At 37.5% G+C, this 17,863-nt stretch overlaps 1 protein-coding gene and 1 pseudogene across 33 annotated transcripts in view; both read right to left on the bottom strand.

The window, feature by feature from the left end:
* Positions 1–17,863, bottom strand: part of SLMAP (sarcolemma associated protein) — a 200,752-nt gene that overhangs the window by 75,499 nt on the left and 107,390 nt on the right. For 21 of the 33 annotated variants that reach the window (XM_047828341.1, XM_047828324.1, XM_047828470.1 and 18 more), the window contains exon 3: positions 10,047–10,194. In XM_047828341.1, coding sequence (XP_047684297.1) covers positions 10,047–10,194 — 148 coding nt within the window. Of the gene's footprint in view, positions 1–10,040; positions 10,195–11,932; positions 11,952–17,863 lie in introns of those variants that run through there. The other 12 variants (XM_047828317.1, XM_047828331.1, XM_047828309.1 and 9 more) reach the window with 2 other exon arrangements.
* On the bottom strand, positions 5,074–6,073 carry LOC125149535 (rab GDP dissociation inhibitor beta-like; annotated as a pseudogene).

Below are 17,863 nucleotides of genomic sequence, written 5' to 3'. Positions count from 1 at the left end.
AAGCAGTATGCTGGTAAAGCCGGGGAAAACCAACATGATTATGACTAGGTCCTTGTCCTCGAGGAGATTTCAATTTATTTTGTAGAGAGAACAAGAAGTATCTAACCTAACAACCAAGGGGGACATTTTTCACAAATGCTATAAGAGGTATACTATGGGAATTTGGAATGGACAAGGGCAGGGGAAGGATTTATTAAAAAGGTAAAAAAAAAAAAAAAAGATTTCAAAAAATGGAAACGGAAGGAAAGGCTGAGAGAACGGCCTGAGCAAAGACACAGAAAGAGTAGGATGTAACAGCTGGAGGAGACTTGAGAGAGCAGGGAAAGAATACATTTCAAGGCCCTCTAGGTGCCAGGCCCCAGGCTAATTACACAATACATGTTAACTACCTACAACAAACCATGCAGATAGTCATTTTTATGTCTTATATGACAGATGAGACAGATAAGACAAGGTCAAAGAGGCTAAAGTTAACTTGCTTGAGATCATACCTTCGGCAAGTGGCAGTGCCAGGATTCAAAAGAATCTTTTCTATACACCATCTTACCTCTATTTTAGTTTAACAGCTTAACATATATTCAAGAAAGTAATGGGAAACAAAATAAAAACTCTGAACTGAATCTATATTTTTGAGGGCCTCAAGTGTACAATTAAGCATTTCAGACTTTATTGTACAGTATGGCACAGCCTTCTACAAGGAGAATGCCAAAAGTGTAACAGAAGGATATGTTGGAGGCAATGGATTGGCAGAGTATGGCAGTGAGAAGGGGAGAGCTAGTGTAACACCTGAGGTTGTCACCAGGAGAAACAAGTAGGAGCAGGGAAAGGAGACAAATGACCTGGATGGCACAGCTGCTAGAGGTAAGGAAGAGACAAGATTCAAAAAAAATACCAGGATTCTGAGTGTTTGAGAGAATGATGGAATAATACAAGAAATTGGGAAATCAGTAGAATGTTCTAGTTTGAAGGGGAAATTAAGCTATGTACAGGGTAATTATAAGGGGCTCGAGGACAAGGGAAAGCATATAACACAGCTGCTGCCAGAAACTTAATTGAACAGGCTTCTTAAACCTAGTTTCCAAAAGAACAGCCAAGGCTTTTAAAAAATAGGTATGTTCAGAAGAGACTCATAAATATGGAGAACAGAGGGTTACTGGCGGGGGTGTAGGAGGGGGGATGGGCTAAATGGGTAAGGGGCACTAAGGAATCTACTTCTGAAATCATTGTTGTACTATATGCTAAATAATTTGGATGTAAATTTTAAAAAATAAAAAATAAAATAAAAAAATAGGTATGTTCAGGGGCACTTGGGTGGCTCAGTCGACTAAGCTGCTGACTCAGTTTCAGCTCAGGTTATGATCTTACAGTTCGGGGGATCAAGCCCCACAGTGAGCTCCTTGCTGACAGCATGGAGCCTGCCTGGGATTCTCTCTCCATCTCTCTCTGCCCCTCCCCTATGCATGCACATTTTCTCTCTCTCAAAATAAATAAATAAACTTAAAAAATAGGTATGTTCAGTCTCCACACCTTGCAAATCTTCTTCTTAGGACTGAAGAGTGGGATCCAGATATCCATAGTTTTAAAAGTTCTGCAGGTAATTGTGGTGCAGATAATTCCTGGGTCAAGAATCCACTTTTTATTTTATTTTATTTATTTTATGTTTTTATTCTTGAGAGAGAGACAGAGTGCGAATAGGGGAGGGGCAGAGAGAGAGGGAGACACAGGATCCAAAGCAGGCTCCAGGCTCTGAGCTGTTGGTGCACAGCCCAACGTGGGGCTTGAACTCACGGACTGTGAGATCATGACCCGAGCTGAAGTCAGACGCTTAACCAACTGAGCCACCCAGGTACCCTGATAATCCACTTTTTAAATGAACAAAAGAAGACTGCCATGCCATCAGAAAGATTCTCTTAGTCACCCCAGCAAATCTGGCACAGTCTCTGCTGAATCAGCTTTGTGATTTTCCCTAGCAGCTAGAAAGTGAAGGAAGTAAAGTTTCTGGTGAAAGTTACCAAAAGCTAGGAATAAACAAGGACAGCAAAATTAAGAGTGAAGGGGCAGTCTAGAAGTTAGTAAGAATTGAAATGGCCAATGACAGGTTTGAAAGGACAGACAGGTAAAGGAGCCTGGGGCTGCAGCTACTGAGAAAGAGAGGTAGACTTAATGGCAAGAGATGGTACAGGTGCCTGGCAAAGGTTTTGTTAATAGTAAAAGTACCTGTCCCAGAGATGAGAACTTTGTACACACTTTACCAACATTCACATTGAACATCATACCATAAACCTTGAGGTAGGTAGTAGTATCAAGAGTCCCATTTTATTAGATGAATAAAGTTTAGATAGGTTAAAGAGAGGTAACTGAGTCACAGCAAAATAAAAAGGGTTGTGGGAAACAAGAAGGTTGCCAGTTTCTGATCCTCATATTAAGCTTCTGGGTTAGGAGGAAGGTTGTCAAAATCTTAGTTGAGATAAGGTGGTAGAAAGAACTTTTGTAACATGGTAGAATAAGATTCATAAGACATTTTAAAATTTATTAACCAGTATGTGCCAGGTTGAGCACGGGGATTCCACAGTGAAGACAGACACACTGCCTGTTCTTGTGCAGCTTACAGTTTAGTGAGGGAGGCAAACACACAGAGGGGAGTGTAGTGTGCAAAAGGGACATGAAAAGGCACCTTTTCAAGCCTAGAAAAGTTTCTAGCCAAAGGAAAAAGCATGTGCAAGGGCTTGAAGACCAGAAAAGACAAGGCCTATTGTGGGGAGTAAAAGTAATTGAGGGCAGTTTGAGCACAATGCAAAAGGAAGACACCACTGACCTTGCTCATACTAGGCCCCTTGCTCACAGGGGCTTACCTATGAACAGATATTGGTGAAGTAGACCTCGGTGATGAACTGAGTGCAGTTATATGTCAAGTTTACAGAACTAACTGGTCCCAAGCTTTGCAGCAGAGGGTTACTGAAATGTTACATGACCCAGAAAACTCATGCCCTGTCTGAGCAGTTTGTGAGTTTGGGAACAGAGGAATAGCTAGCACTGGGTTCCTAAGGCCCCGATTCCAGGAAAATATGATAGGTTGACTTTCTCTCTTCCTCACTTCCTTAAAAAAAAAAAAAAAAACCTGTTAGAATGTCATCCTATTTGTTGACAATATTTTGTATCTTTAGGGAAGGTTATTTGTACAGTACTGACCAGTGAGTTTTCTTCCTGGAGTCACACTATGTGGAAAGCCAGACATCAAAATCAGCTTGTTTTGGAGAGGTTGGAATAGAAGAGACATTAGTATGAATGGGTATGTTCAATGACATCAGGTTCCTATCACCTTTTTAATAAAATTATGATTTTATACACATACATGTATTAAAAAAACCATTTTCATATATTGTCTATTTTCTGAAATTTCCTTTTATACATACATTATTTTATATGTATACATAAATGTCACAGGCAGTGGAAGGTTTTTAATTGTAGTTTTATTATCCCCACCCTTTTTCATTTGGCTCCATCCTCTTTACTCTTCCTCTCCACCCACTCCAGAACGACTCATAGTAATGACCACACGCATCCCTCCGTGCTTTTTTCCCTATGTTCAAACAATCACATACACGTATATGTATACATTTATAGGGATTGGTGAGACTTTAAAAAAAAATTTTTTTTTAACATTTATTCATTTTTTTGAGAGAGAGAGAGAGAGACAGAGCATGAGCGGGGGAGGGGCAGGGAGAGAGAGAGAGAGGGAGACACAGAATCTGAAGCGGGCTCCAGGCTCCGAGCTGTCAGCACAGAGCCCGAAGCCAGGCTCGAACCCACGAACCGTGAGACTGTGACCTGAGCGAAGTCAGCCGCTTAACCAACTGAGCCACCCAGGTGCCCTGAGACTTTTTAAAATAGAAATTATAGCCCGGCTAGCTCAGTCGGTAGAGCATAAGACTCTTAATATAGAAATTATTAATAGTAATTCTTTTCTCAACAATATATCTTATAGAAATCCCTGCAATTCATATAATCCTAATTTAGTCTTTTTAATAGCTACATCACAGGCATTTTTTAAATTATGCTTCCATTGTTTTTCTGTTCTATGCACACTGATGCAAAAAAAATCCTTTCATACATCCTTAAAAACTATTTTGTGATTTCATAATTTTATATCCTTATTATAAATGTATTCAAAAGCACTATGTAGTACTGTTTTGCATTAATTCATGCTTTATGTAAATAGAATTGTACCACACACATCCTTCTGTAATTTGCTTGAGATAATGTTTGAAATTTATCCTTATTGATATGTAAATTTACTTCATACATTTTACACCTGTATAATATTTGTGCTATTTTTATTCTATTTTAATTAGAATTCTTACTTTACTTAATTTTTTCTATTCATTCTATTCATTTAAAATTTTTATTAGTAATAACTCCTAAACTTGATCAAATGCCTTTTCTTTTCTTTCTTCTTTTTTTGTTCTTTGTTTGTTTGTTTATTTTGTTTTGTTTTCAGAGTTTGGCTTTATTTTGCAGTAAAGAAGTCATTTGGAGCCATATGGAGCCAGACATCATTGAAGTGAAGTCTATGTGAAATCAATACTGCATTGCAGCTTAGTCTGTTGAAGAAGAAAGAGGAAAGAAGAAAAGAAAAGAAAAGAAAAGAAAAGAAAAGAGAAAAAAGAAAGAAGGAAAGAGAGGGAGGGAGAAAGAAAGAAAGAAAGAAAGAAAGAAAGAAAGAAAGAAAGGAAGGAAGAAAGAAAGAAAAAGGAAGAGGGGCACCTGGGTGGCTCAGTCGGTTGAGCTTCCAACTTCAGCTCAGGTCATGATCTCCCAGTCCGTGGGTTCGAGCCCCACGTCAGGCTCTTTGCTGACAGCTCAGAGCCTGGAGCCTACTTCCAATTCTGTGTCTCCCTCTCTCTCTGCCCCTCCCCTGCTCATGCTCTGTCTCTGTCAAAAATAAACATTTAAAAAAAATTTTTTTTTGCAAAAGAAAAGAAAAGGCCTTACAATACAGTATTGATTTCATACACTATACATCATTTGTCAAAAGTTAAGTTTGTCCTAATTAGTTGATAAAATGTACTGCTGTTAGTCTTCCCCCTAGATGTCATTTTTCTTGTGCTTCATTTCCTCAAAGTCAAACTTGGATTTGGTCATCCTCTTACAGATGTCTTTAATGTCATCACAAGCTGTCTCAAAGTGAGTTGGAGCATCTATGTACAGGAAATAAAGATATGGCTTTCTGTTCCCAAATCTTTTGGAACGAAGAGGTCAGTGATGCTAACAAATTTCTGTTCAATTGGTTCCAAAAGCTCCAAAGCTGGTCTGATTTCTTTCTCTAGTCCCTCAGTCTCCACCACTGTACTATGGAGATGTACTTCCCTTGTGCTGCCACATTGTGTGTAGAGGAGATCAAGCAGACGTAGATATGTGACTTCCAATTGACTTGGTTCTGGTGAATGATAATCTGGCAGGGGTTGGCATCCCTGGTGTTCTTGATAGGGTGGCTGAGGATGCAGATAACTCTGATCAGCTGGCCCGCTTTTTCTACCCAGTCTTTCACATAGCTGGGATCACAAATGAGCTGCTTATAGCAAGCAACCTCTTCTTCAGATTTCACACCGATCACTTTTCCATTTTGCAGAATTATCTCTTCAGTGGTTTACTGAAGGTGTAGGTACCACCTACCTACCTGAAGGTGTAGGCACATGTAGGTACCACCATAAATAGCACTTAACCCTGCAAATTCTTATGGCAGTTGTCCAACGTCATAGAGTGGATAAAGGTATGGGCTTTTACCATATCTTGCGAGAGACTTACCGTAAAGTCTATCTATTAATGGTTTCACAACATGGTTGATCTAAATAGTCATCAGTTCTATCAAGTGCCAGGGCATGGCCAGTAAAATCTATGACATCTTGTCCCAAGTCAAATCTCTTGTCAACCTCTCTCATTGCAGTCTTCTTAAGATCAACACTCTCAAAAGTTCTGGGAAGTGACATTTTTTAAACAGTCCCATTTAGCTAGATGCCAGGACTTCTGCTTCAGTGGAAGGAATCTTGTAGATTTTTTCCTTCCTTATAGACAAAGTTCCTTTCAGCCACTTTGAAATCCAGATAGCGGGTAGCCTCTGTATAAAGCAGCATTTTTTTTTAAATTCTTTTAAGTTAATTTTGAGAGAGAAACAGAGAGGGCAAGTGGGGAAGGGGCAAGGAGAGGAGAAGGAGGGAGGGAGGGAGGGAGGGAGGGGGGGAGAGAGGGAGAGAGAGAGAGAGAGAGAGAGAGAGAGAGAGAGAGAGAGAGAGAATCCCAAGCAGGCACCGCACGCACTGTCAGCACAGAGTAGGGATCAAACCCACGAACCAAGAGACAACGACCTGAGCTGAAACCAAGAGTTGGACACCTAACTGACAGAGCCACCCAGGTGCCCACGTATAAAGCACCATCATAACCAGCTAACCATTGGCCATAAGGAACTTAGGAATTAAGACATTATTCCAGTCTCTTCCTCTCCCCATTAATGCTGGTGGTGCTCCTGGTATTTTAAATCTTCTATAGAAATCTTCCAGAGGTGTTATAGATGTACTTTCTCCTCCTTAATATAGGTTTTTATCAATGTGAAGAATTTTCTTTTCATTCACTGATGTTACACCTGACAGGATATATTCCATCAGCCCAGTGCCCAGCATGATCACAGTTCACATCTTACTCCTCATTCATGGCAAGGGGAGGGCAGGGACCAACACCCAAGGAAAGGAGAAAGCACAAGGACTCTAGGGGCCAGGGGCTATAAGGCCACCCTAAAGTGATATGGGAAGTGCTCAGGCTCCTCAGAGCCTGACAGGAAAGGGAAGCCAGGGCTAGAGGTAAAATGGAGCTGGAGAGGAGGGAGGCCAGCCACCACCTAAGATGGGAAGAGAAGGATCAAGTGTCTTTTCAATACCTGCTGGTTACACAGTAATGTGTTTTTTAGTTTTAGTTTGTGGATGATGTTGGTTAGATTTCCCCAATACTGAATCATTTTTGCATTCCTAGAATAAAATCTCCTTTTTTGTTTATTCTAGCTTCATTTCTGAAGTTAATTTACTAATACCTTAATCAGAATTTTTCACCTATTGCCACGAGTAAAATCAGTTCTAGTTTTCTTTTCTTTTCTTTTCTTTTTTTTTTTTTTTTTTTTTTTAACCATATCTTTATCAGAATTTGGCACTAAGGATTTTGACAGTTTTCCACCTTTATGTATGTTTGGATTAAATAACATTAAATTTATCTGTTTTTAAAAATAAGCTAAAATTCAGCTGTTAAGGCCTATTTCTGGTCAATCCATGATAACTTCCTAGTCTCTTTTAAGGAAATCAATTTACTCAAGTTTTTTACATCTTGGGTAATTTTGCTAGGAAAACAATTTACTCTAGTTTTTTTTTCTTCTTTGCCACAGGTTGACATGTAATACTTTCTCAAAATTCTTTTAGTATGTCCTGTATCTGTGTTTATGTATCCTTCCTCATTCCTTATCTTACATATTTTTGCTAGTATTTTTTTTTAACCTAGTAAGAGAATCAAGGCTTATGAATTACCTGTTTTATTGTCTGCTGGTTGGTTGGTTGACTTATAAAGAACCAGCATTTGGTTTGTTTATGCCTTCTATAGTTTTTTGCTTATTTCTTAATTTCTGCTTTTTATTTCCCAGCTTCTTTTTCTCATTCTTTTTCTAATTTCTTCTAAATGCCAAGTTCCTTCATTGTCTTTCTTCTTTAGTACAGAAGGAATTTAAAATTATAATTTTTATCTGAGTAAAGGATTTACTGTATTTTGGTATAAAAGTCTCCTTTCCTTTCCTTTCTATATAGTTTAAAGTTCCCCTTTTGATTTCTTCTTTGATCCAGGGGTTACCCTGTAGTGTTGTATAATTTCAGTAGGATTTTCCAAGTAATATAAAGCTTATCATAGTACTGTTTAGCATGGGGCAAAGTCTAACTTTTTTCCTGGCATATGCTTAAACGGGTAGTACTCAACTTAGTGACAAAGCTTATCCTAAGAGGCCATGTATAACATAAGTCAACTTTTTGGAGGCAATAAATAACAAAAGAAACAACATTTTAAATGATGAAGACATCTTCTTAATTTCCTTAAAGTTGACATAAAAGATAGTTAAATTTTCAAAGAAGCCTGCAAGAATCTAATGTTGCTGAAATAATAGTGCAGTAATAATAACCTGAATTTCAGGATTGTCCTCTTAAGCTTCTTACAACATGTCCTAAAGAGTGTTCCTTATGGGAACTTATATGGGAAAGAGGAGTAGGGAGGAGTAGGAAGGAGTTTGGAAAGAGCTACATTCTAGAACAGTCACCCTCGTGGAGATCTGCATACATGTTAGCATACTAAAGACTCTGAGAAGTCCTGTTGACCTTTAGTTAACTAAGCATTTCCTAAATGTATTTGATAACCTCATTCTTTTCTTAATTAACACCATTAATTCTCTTGGGGAAATGCAAGCCAAGAACAGACATTCCTTGGAGAAAACACGTAAACAAACTGTCTTCTCTGTGGGTTACTTACAGCTGAGGCTCAGTGTTTGCTGAATGCCTTGGTACCAGAGGTGGTACGATGTGGCAACAGATGGTACCGTGTCCGACACAGCTGTTCTTAGTATGGTCTTAAATAAGTTGAGTTCTCTTAGTAAGGAGGACTCAATACTCTGCATCAAAATATAAACTTTCTTTTTTATTTTACAATTGTAAATGGAAATTCCTAAGACTTTCATTCTACCCAAATCAAAATCAAACATCAAAACCTAACTCCTGGAGGAGACCACCAAAACCCAATAAAAATAAACTTCAGTTGCAACAACCAGTGAAATTATATAAACACATACGCACATGTACACACACAGCAGCAGCATCACCACCCAGCCACCATCATCTATCCCCATGTCTACCGGTCAAAATGTCACAGACTGACGACTCAGGGTATGACCAGATCAAAGTATGTTCAGAGAAGCAAAAGAAGAAACTTGTCAATTGCTTCCACTGTCCGTATTAAACTAAGAGAGTGGAACTGCACACTTTTGGTTCCTATTTATTTAGTTTTGTGATCCAGCCATATAATTTCATGGTCATAAAGTAGGCAGTAAAGCAGGTAGAGCCAGGAAGCTTCAGAATTGTAAAAATAAAGCCAATCTACATTTATTTAGCTAGAGAACTTCTAGTTTCAAACCCTGTGAGACGTGAAATTTTATATCTCCATAGGTAGTATGAACTGCCTACAGAACCCTGATTTTGTTTGAGCCAAAATGTATGCACAACTGGAAGGGTTAAATCATACCTGACCTCTGACAATCACGGAGCTCCTGTTTGCCACGTATGTAACTTCCCAGGCTTCTTTGTAGCCATAGGTAGCTGTGCATGTGGCCAATGAGATAAGAAGAGTATAAACCTGCTCAGAGGATTCTACAGAAGATTGTTCTTTCAACATTAAAAAAAAAAAAAAAAGAAAGAAAGAGCCACACAGGAAGATATTTTTTCCCAGCCTCACAGTTTTTGCCAAGGACACTGGCATGAGGAAAATAAGGCATGGGGCCCCGGCCATCCCTCTTTAACCATGAGGTGACAAGCAAAAACATAAGACAAGCAAAGGCGTAAGAAAACAACATGTTAAGGACAGTAGAACGGGAGGGCGGTAAGAACCCTGGATTCCTGACAACATTACTGAGTCAAGTGAACAAAGTCTGAGCTACTCTCCTGACTTGTTAACAATAAATATCCATATGGTTTAAGCTCTTGTTGGATGGGTATGCTGTCACTGCAGCCAACTGTTTCTTAAACTAACACAGGAATGTCCTATATTTTCATACTGTGATGAAAAATATAAATCACTTATTAACACTTCAGAATTTAAAATTTTAGAAAAGCAGTAGTGGAAGTAAGAGGTTTTTAATTTTTCACTGCATATAATGCTGTATTTAAATTGCTTTTACAAACATGAAATGTTTTACAACATTAAATAGACTTTTTTTTTAACTTAAAAAGACAAATAATAGGAAAATCGATCCATACCCGTACCTTTCCGTGTGTTCTCCGTTACATCTACCCCAAACTGGATAATGTCACCAGAAAGAATTTCACATGGTGGACTTTCTTCAGAGCCTCGACTCAATCTCTGGCTATTTATAAAGGTACCGTTACTACTTTTAGTGTCTTGGAGATAAAACTGCAAACAAACAAAAAGAGTCAAAGATTAATACTAATAATTCCAAACCCACTTTAAGAAAAAGGACTTCCAACTCTACAAACTACAACAGGTAGCTTTTCTTCCCCTATCAATTCAAACCTCTTGTTTCAGCTAAGGTTCGCATTTAATATATATGAAATTAGAACCTGGACACCAAGTGATTTAAAATCCAGCTAGACAAAATGGTGCAATAACTCTGGAAAAGAGTTTATAAAGTCTTCAAAATGTTAAACAAAAAGTTAGCATATGACTCAGCAATTCTACTCTGAGGTATATACGCAAGAGAACTGAAAACATATGTCACAAAAACTTGTACATGAATGTTCAGAGCAGCATTATTCATGACAGCCAAAAAGTGGAAACAACCCAAATGCCCATCAACTAATGAACAGGTAAACAAAATGTAATATGTTTATATTATATTATATTATATTATATTATATTATATTATATCATATCATATTATATTATATGGCAATATAGAATAAATACTGATTCATCCTACAACATGGATGAATCTTTAAAATACTACACTAAGAAGTTAGTCACAAAAGACCATATACTATAGAACTTCATTTATATGAAATATCCAGAATAAGGAAATCCAGAGATAAAAAGCACATTTTTGGTTGTAAGAGGTTGACGTGTCAGAGGAAAAAGGATAAAGGGGCAGGAGATTAGTGGTATAGAATGACTGCTAATGGGTACAAGGTTTCTTTTTGGGATGATTAAAAAAAATACATCTGTTATATTTTAAAAAGCCAGGTAGACAAGATTCTAATTCTATACTTCCATCTCACTCTTTGTAATTTTGTTCCTAGAATATCTGGGTTAAATCAAAGGAAGTGTTTATTTCACAGGCAAGGACAACTGGTTTTAGGTAACACCTAGAATTAACAGCTATCAGCTAGCTAATGTACTTGGTATCAAGAACGACACATCTTCAGTAAACTCTTTGTAGTAAAGCAGACTGGAGACACCAGGAACTCAAATACTAGAATTGGCTACAAAGCTACTACTTCCTGGTCTCCTAAACTTGCCTTTCATCACTTGGGCAATTTCCCTCTTTAAAAAGGGGAGTGAGGGGAGCCTGGGTGGTTCAGTAGGTTAAGCGTCCAACTTGAGCTCAGGTCATGATCTCATGGTTTGTCGAGTTCAAGCCCTGCACTGGGCTCTCTGCTGTCAGCAGGGAGCCTGCTTCTGATTCTCTGTCTCCCTCTCTTTCTGCTCCTTCCAGCTCTCTCTCTCTCTCTCTCTCAAAAATAAACTTAAAAAATAAATTTTTAAGGGGAGGGAGGGAGTGTCTCTGTGGCTCTGTCAGTTGAGTGTCCAACTCTTGATTTCGGCTTAGGTCATGATTCCAGGGTTGTAGGATCAAGCCCTGTGTCAGGCTCCATACTGAGCGTGGAGTCTACTCAAGATATGCTCTCTCTCTCTCTCTCTCTCTCTCTCTCTCTCTCTCTCTCCCCCCCCCTTCCTTCTGACCCTCTTCCCTGCTTATGCTCTCCTTCTCTCTAAAATAAAAAATTTTTTAATTAATTTAAAATAAATAAATAAATAAATAAATAAATAAATAAATAAATGGTGGGGTGGGGGGCAAGAGGCACAGGAAGCCTACCTATTTATCACCTACCTTTTCTAAAAGAAATTAGAAACAATTGGGATCATGCACAATAGACTTACTAGGAAGAAAACAACCAATAAAAAAAAGATGTACCTTTCTTTTTGCATTTTTCTACACTCTCCAGCCCTGCTTATTCTAGCAACATATTTTCACTGAATTCCTTCCTAAGGAAGAGAGGAAAGAAGAAAACTAATATTTATTAAAATATATGTTACACCACCAGGCCCTCATTTAATCTTAACATTAAAGCTATGATATAGATATTACTTCCATTTGTCACTGAGAAAAATGAGGCATAGGCAAATATCTTCCAAAGGCCACAGAACTAGGAGCAAGGATTCAAATAACAGAACTGAAAGGGCCATTTTTTTCCCCATTACCTCACACTGACCTTTATATTTCATTTATCTTTCACTCCTTCCGCAAACTTTTCCAAAATGAAATACAACAACTTGCAGAAAATACGAAAATGACATTCTTTTCATTAATTCTTAGGTGACAATATAAAGGCTACTACCACGCTGTCTATAAATGACTTATTCTCCATTTGTAATTCAAAAAAGACCAACTGTTACTTTGGCTAGCAATTCATATATTTAATTACAGACCATTAATAATGAAAATTGTATTGATATGTGACAAGTCCATTTGAAATGGACAGGCCTTCCCATTTCACACCAGGGAGAAAAGCACAGGTAATACAGTCAAGTAAAAGTGCTTATCCTCCAAATGTTTCCCACACTGCAACCTACTGTTACACTATATAAGAGAGTTTGGTTTTGTTTTTCAATGAACATATTCTTGGGAAATGCGGCAATATCTGGATTCTAGGTTGCTCATTTGCAGTACTGTGTGTCTTGACAGGCCAAATAAAGGGATTATACTAAATTTACAATGTTTTGCAAACTTCAAGTTCTGATCCATTAGCGTGTTACTAAGTCAATTTAGTAGCCTGTGGCTAGCATTTTGATTTAAACTGTATAGAAATAAGAATATATGAAATGAGGTTCAGTACTGTTTAGCAAACTTTAGCAAACAAAAAGATGTGTGTGTTTCAACACTTCTTACATAGCTCTTAGGTAACTCTAAAACCACAAATTTTCAAATAAAAAAAACTTAAAGTCTACATTAAACCAGGTTCTTTTCATTTTGACACGCCTGTATTACTGCCCGAAGCACAGCCTCCATTTAGCTTGAACACATATCATTTACAGTAGTTGTTCACCCTCCCTCTGCTCTCTACTAGTGGCTTCCAAACACCTAGAATGAAACCTAACGCTCTTATCATTACACCCTATAAGGCCCTGCATGATCTTGCTCTCCATTCCCTCTCCAAACTCATTAACTCCAACTATTTTCTATCCTCATCCCTCTCAGCCACACTAACCTCCACTCCTGCCCCTGAGCCTTTGCATTTGTGTATAGCTAGACCACATCAGTCTACTTCCCTGCACAACTATTTTCATTAATATGTTTTAACCTTCTACCCTTGGCTGTTTGAAAAATTGCTATTAAAAATTATGCTTCTGCATCTTCTATGAAACAATCTACTATTATTCAGTCTAAATTGTACAGAAGCTATTCTAGGTGCAGCTTAGCCTCCTGAAGGTATAAAGAGGTTAATTTGTTTGTAAGAGCCTGGGAAGGGACTGTGCTTACAGTCCCTGGATGCATTCCCCATAAGTAGGTATGTTAGCTGATCTTTTGTCACTTTTAAGCCAGAAATATTTTTCTTCTCTATGCTGACAAACCTTCTATCAGGCTTCTCCTTTTTATTCCCTTAAAAGAGATCAGTCTTGGCTACTCTAAAAATTTTTTTCAAATCCTGTTGAAGCTTTAACTATCTTTACTTCCTAGTAGCATAAGGAATGCCCGAGTAGCTCTAGTGTTTGTACTAGCCACCAGGTATTCCCTTAGAGCAGGTGTTTAAGGAGCCCTTAATTTATAAAACCCTCTGTAGCTTGTGGCCAAAGTTCAACTTTTCACTGTTTTCAGATTTTATCTCCAATTAACCCCTTGTTTTCCTCTGAATAAATGTTAAGCTCCCTGAAATCAGGCATTGACAATTGTCTTTAAACTGAGAGGTTCTCCCTGCCCCACCATTTTTCCCTGGTTCTGTTGATTCTGATTACTTTCAATGACACAGGAACTATACTTCACAGGTTGCATAATTTGTTCTTGGCCTTCAGAAAGTTCTTGTTGCTCATTCCAGAAACAAATACATTTGCATCACTTTCAACTTTGCTAAAATGTGTAAATACTTTTTTCATTTCCACTATAATGATAAACTGCTTCTTTCTAACCCTTTCTACATTGATAGGTTTTGCAATATCCAAACACCAATAGGTCAATAACATTTGCACTCAAACTTCAGAACAAAGCACTATATAGTAGACATGCCATAGCCCAGGGGCCAGAACCTCTAAGCCCATACAGGAGAGTTTTTAAAGTGTGAACACAGAATGGATTATGGATTCTAGATATGGCAGGTACTGCATCATAACATTTTAATTACCTGAATTAAAATCAAACAGATTGACTAAGATAGCAAACCAAAATCCCACAGAAAATATTTACTACAAAAGTAGGTGACAGGGCACCTGATGGCTCAGTTGGTTGAGCATCTAACTTTGGCTCAGGTCATGATCTTGCTGTCTGTGAGTTTGAGCCCTGCATTGGGCTCTGTGCTGACAGCTTGGAGCCTGGAGCCTGCTTCGGATTCTGTGTCTCCCTCTCTCTCTGCCCCTCCCTCCCTCTCTCTCTCTTTCTCTTTCAAAAATGAATGTTAAAAAAAGTTTTAAGGAAATTGTTAAAAAAAAAAAAAAAGTAGGTGGCAAGGTATCCACACAAACCTCAAAATAAAAATGAGTGAGGAAAACATCAATAGCCAGCAGACATACATGAAATCTGCATCTGTTCAAAAGGATGCATAAGGAAGCAATGGCGCATTTGAGGGATTTGAGAACATCTAAATAGTCAGTAGGTATTCACTGGACAGTGTGATGGCAATTTGAGAGGAGAAGCTGAAATTGGAAAAGGTTTAGCCCAATCCAATAACAAGTGAGCATGACTTAAGTTCTGAAAAAGGCTAGAGCAGCCTGAGTCATATAAATTCTTAAAATCAACCTACCAACCAAAACTGCTTTCCAAGGCAGGGTTCTATAATAAGGAAAGTTGCTGGGTTGAAACCAAAATTGAGCAAGGTAGGGACAAGAGAGACAAGGAAAGAAAAGATCCAAATAAAACTGGAGTAGGGAAAAGGAGACACCGTATTTTTGAGCATTTTACAAAAACAACAGGAGAGGGAGCTCTGTGACATTAGAAAAGTTCTCCTGAACCATGACTCCCTTCTTAAAGTTCAGGAATACAAATTTCACATAAAAATGAGCAACAAAAAAATATCAAAGCCCCATCCCATACAGTTAATTTTAAGAAAAATGAGGCTAAAGAACAGAATAACATCCCTACAGATAATGAAAAACAGACCTTGAGATCAAAATTATACAATTTCAAAGCAAGCTAAGAGACATTAATAATTCAAAACATGAAAAAGAAATACAAATCACAAATACAAAACTCCAGAAAAGGTGAAAGAACTCAAAAAATAAGAGAAAAAGAATCATTCTGAAATGAATACAAAATTAGAAGGACACAAGTGACTAAATGTAACAAATAATCCATTAAGAAAAATAAAAGGTGAAAAGAAGGACATTTTTTAAAATAAAAAAAAAATGAAGAAAGCTACATCAGCAAAACAGCAAAGTAGGCAGTTCCACGCTCCCATCCCACTTCAAAAACACTAAAAAACAAGTAGAAACTGTCAAAACCAACTTTTTTAGAATTAGAATTCTGGAAAATAGTCTTACAGCAACTAAGTGAACACTGAATCAAGAAAAAGGCAACTTAAAAATGGTAGGACATCTTTGTGGCATTACTTACTCTTGTCCCATACCCTTCCCCAGTACAACAGAAATCTTGAAGAGATCAACCCGCATTTCTAGTGTGGGACCCTGGTACCTGGTTCCAGAGAGAGCAGAGTAGACGTAAATCACAAATTATTTTGTCTATCTGTTCTAACCTGTCTGGGGCTACCTAAAGGACTGATGCAAGGCCCTCACCTCTATTCAGCCTAACTTGCAATTCACCCAAGCTGGAAAAGCAGAGGCTGGCTGAAAAAGTGGGATTTATCCCAAGTGGTTCAATATAAGAAAGTCAATCAATGTAACATACCGTATTAACAGAAAGAAAAAAAAAAAACCCACACAATCATCTCAATTGATGCGGAAAAGGCACATGACAAAAACCAATACCCTTTCATGATTTAAAAAAAAAAAAAGCTAGGATTAGAAAGGAATTTCTTCAACATGATAAAGGACATTCATGAAAATCCCACAGCTAACATAATACTCAATGGTGAAAGAGTGAAAGCTTTCTTCCTAAGATCAGGAACATGAAAAGGAAGCCTGCTTTCACCACTGCTATGCAATGTTGCACTGGAAGTTCTAGCTAAACACAAGAAAAAGAAACAAACAGCCTCCAAATTGGAAAGGAAAAAGTAAACTATGTCTATTCACAGATGGCATGATTCTATATATGGAAAATCCCATAGAACCCACAAGAAAGTTACTAGAGCTAATAAACAAATTCAGCAAAGTTGCAGCTCACAAGATAAACACACAAAAATCAGTTGTGTTTCTACACATCAGCAATGAACAATGCAAAAAAGAAATTAAGAAGGCAATTTCATTTATAATGGCACCTAAATAAAATAACTGGGAATAAATTTAACCAAGAGATAAAAGACTTATACGTTGAAAACTACAAAATATTAAAGAAACAGAAAGGCATCCCGTATTTGTGGACTGAAAGACTTAATATTGTTAAGGTGTCAACATTAACCAAAGTGATCTACAGATTCAATACAATCCCTATCAAAATTCAAACAGCCTTTTCTGCAAAAATGGAAAAGTCAATCTTCAAATTCATATGGAACTGCAAGGGACCCTAAATAGGCAAAACAATCTTGAAAAAGAAGAACAAAGTTGGAAGGTTCACACTTCCTGAATTCAAAACTTACTACAAAACTACAGTAATCAAAACAGTGTGGTACAGGCCTAAGTACAGACATACTTAAAGTAAAATTAAGAGTCCAGAAATAAAACTGTACATCGATAACCAACTGAATTTCAACCAAGGTGCCAAGACCATCCAATAGGAAAATAATAGTCTCTTCAATAAATGGACCTCAGACAACTGGATAACCACATGCAAAAAAATAAAGCTAATTTATCCCATATACAAAAATTAACTCAAAATGGATCAAAGACCTAAATATAAGAGCTAAAACCATTAAATTCTTTTCATCCATTATTTCTTCAATTTTTTTTTTTTTTTCTGTTCTTTTCTCTCCCATCTCTTTGCCTTCTGGGATTTCCATAATGTGCATGTTGATACACTTGATGATGTCCCTTAGGTACTATTCATTTTTCTTCATCTATTTCTTTCTGGTTCTCAGACAGGGTATTTCAATCACCATATCTTTAAGTTTTTTGATTCCTTCTTTGCCTGCTCAAATATGCTACTAAACCTTCCGCTGATTTTTATTTCAGCTATTTTACTTTTTCTACTTTCTCTCATTGATAGTCTCCATGTGTTTACACATTGTTCCCCTCATTTTCTTTAGTTCTTTGTCCATGTTTTCCTTCAGCATTCTGAGAATGTTAAAATAGTTACAGTCTTTGTCTCTTAAGTCCAATGTTTGAGCTTCTTCAGGGATTTCTTTTTCCTATTAAGGGCCACAATTTCTATCTTTGTATGTTCTGTATTTTTGTTGAAAACTGGATACCTTGAATCTTGTAACGTGGTAATTCTAGAAATTAGGTTCTCTCCTCTTTCTACAAATTGCTGTTGTTACTAGATGAAGGATACAGTTGCTGGTTTAGTGACTTTTCCAAGCTTTTTTTTTTTTTTTTTTGGCAAAGACTATATTCCTTGTTGTGTGTTGTCACTGAAGTCTCTGATCTA

The sequence above is a fragment of the Prionailurus viverrinus genome, chromosome A2 (genome assembly GCF_022837055.1).
Source record: "Prionailurus viverrinus isolate Anna chromosome A2, UM_Priviv_1.0, whole genome shotgun sequence".
NCBI lineage: Eukaryota > Metazoa > Chordata > Mammalia > Carnivora > Felidae > Prionailurus > Prionailurus viverrinus.
The sequence above is the reverse complement of the archived record's forward strand: the minus strand, read 5'-3'. Positions and strand labels throughout refer to the sequence as shown.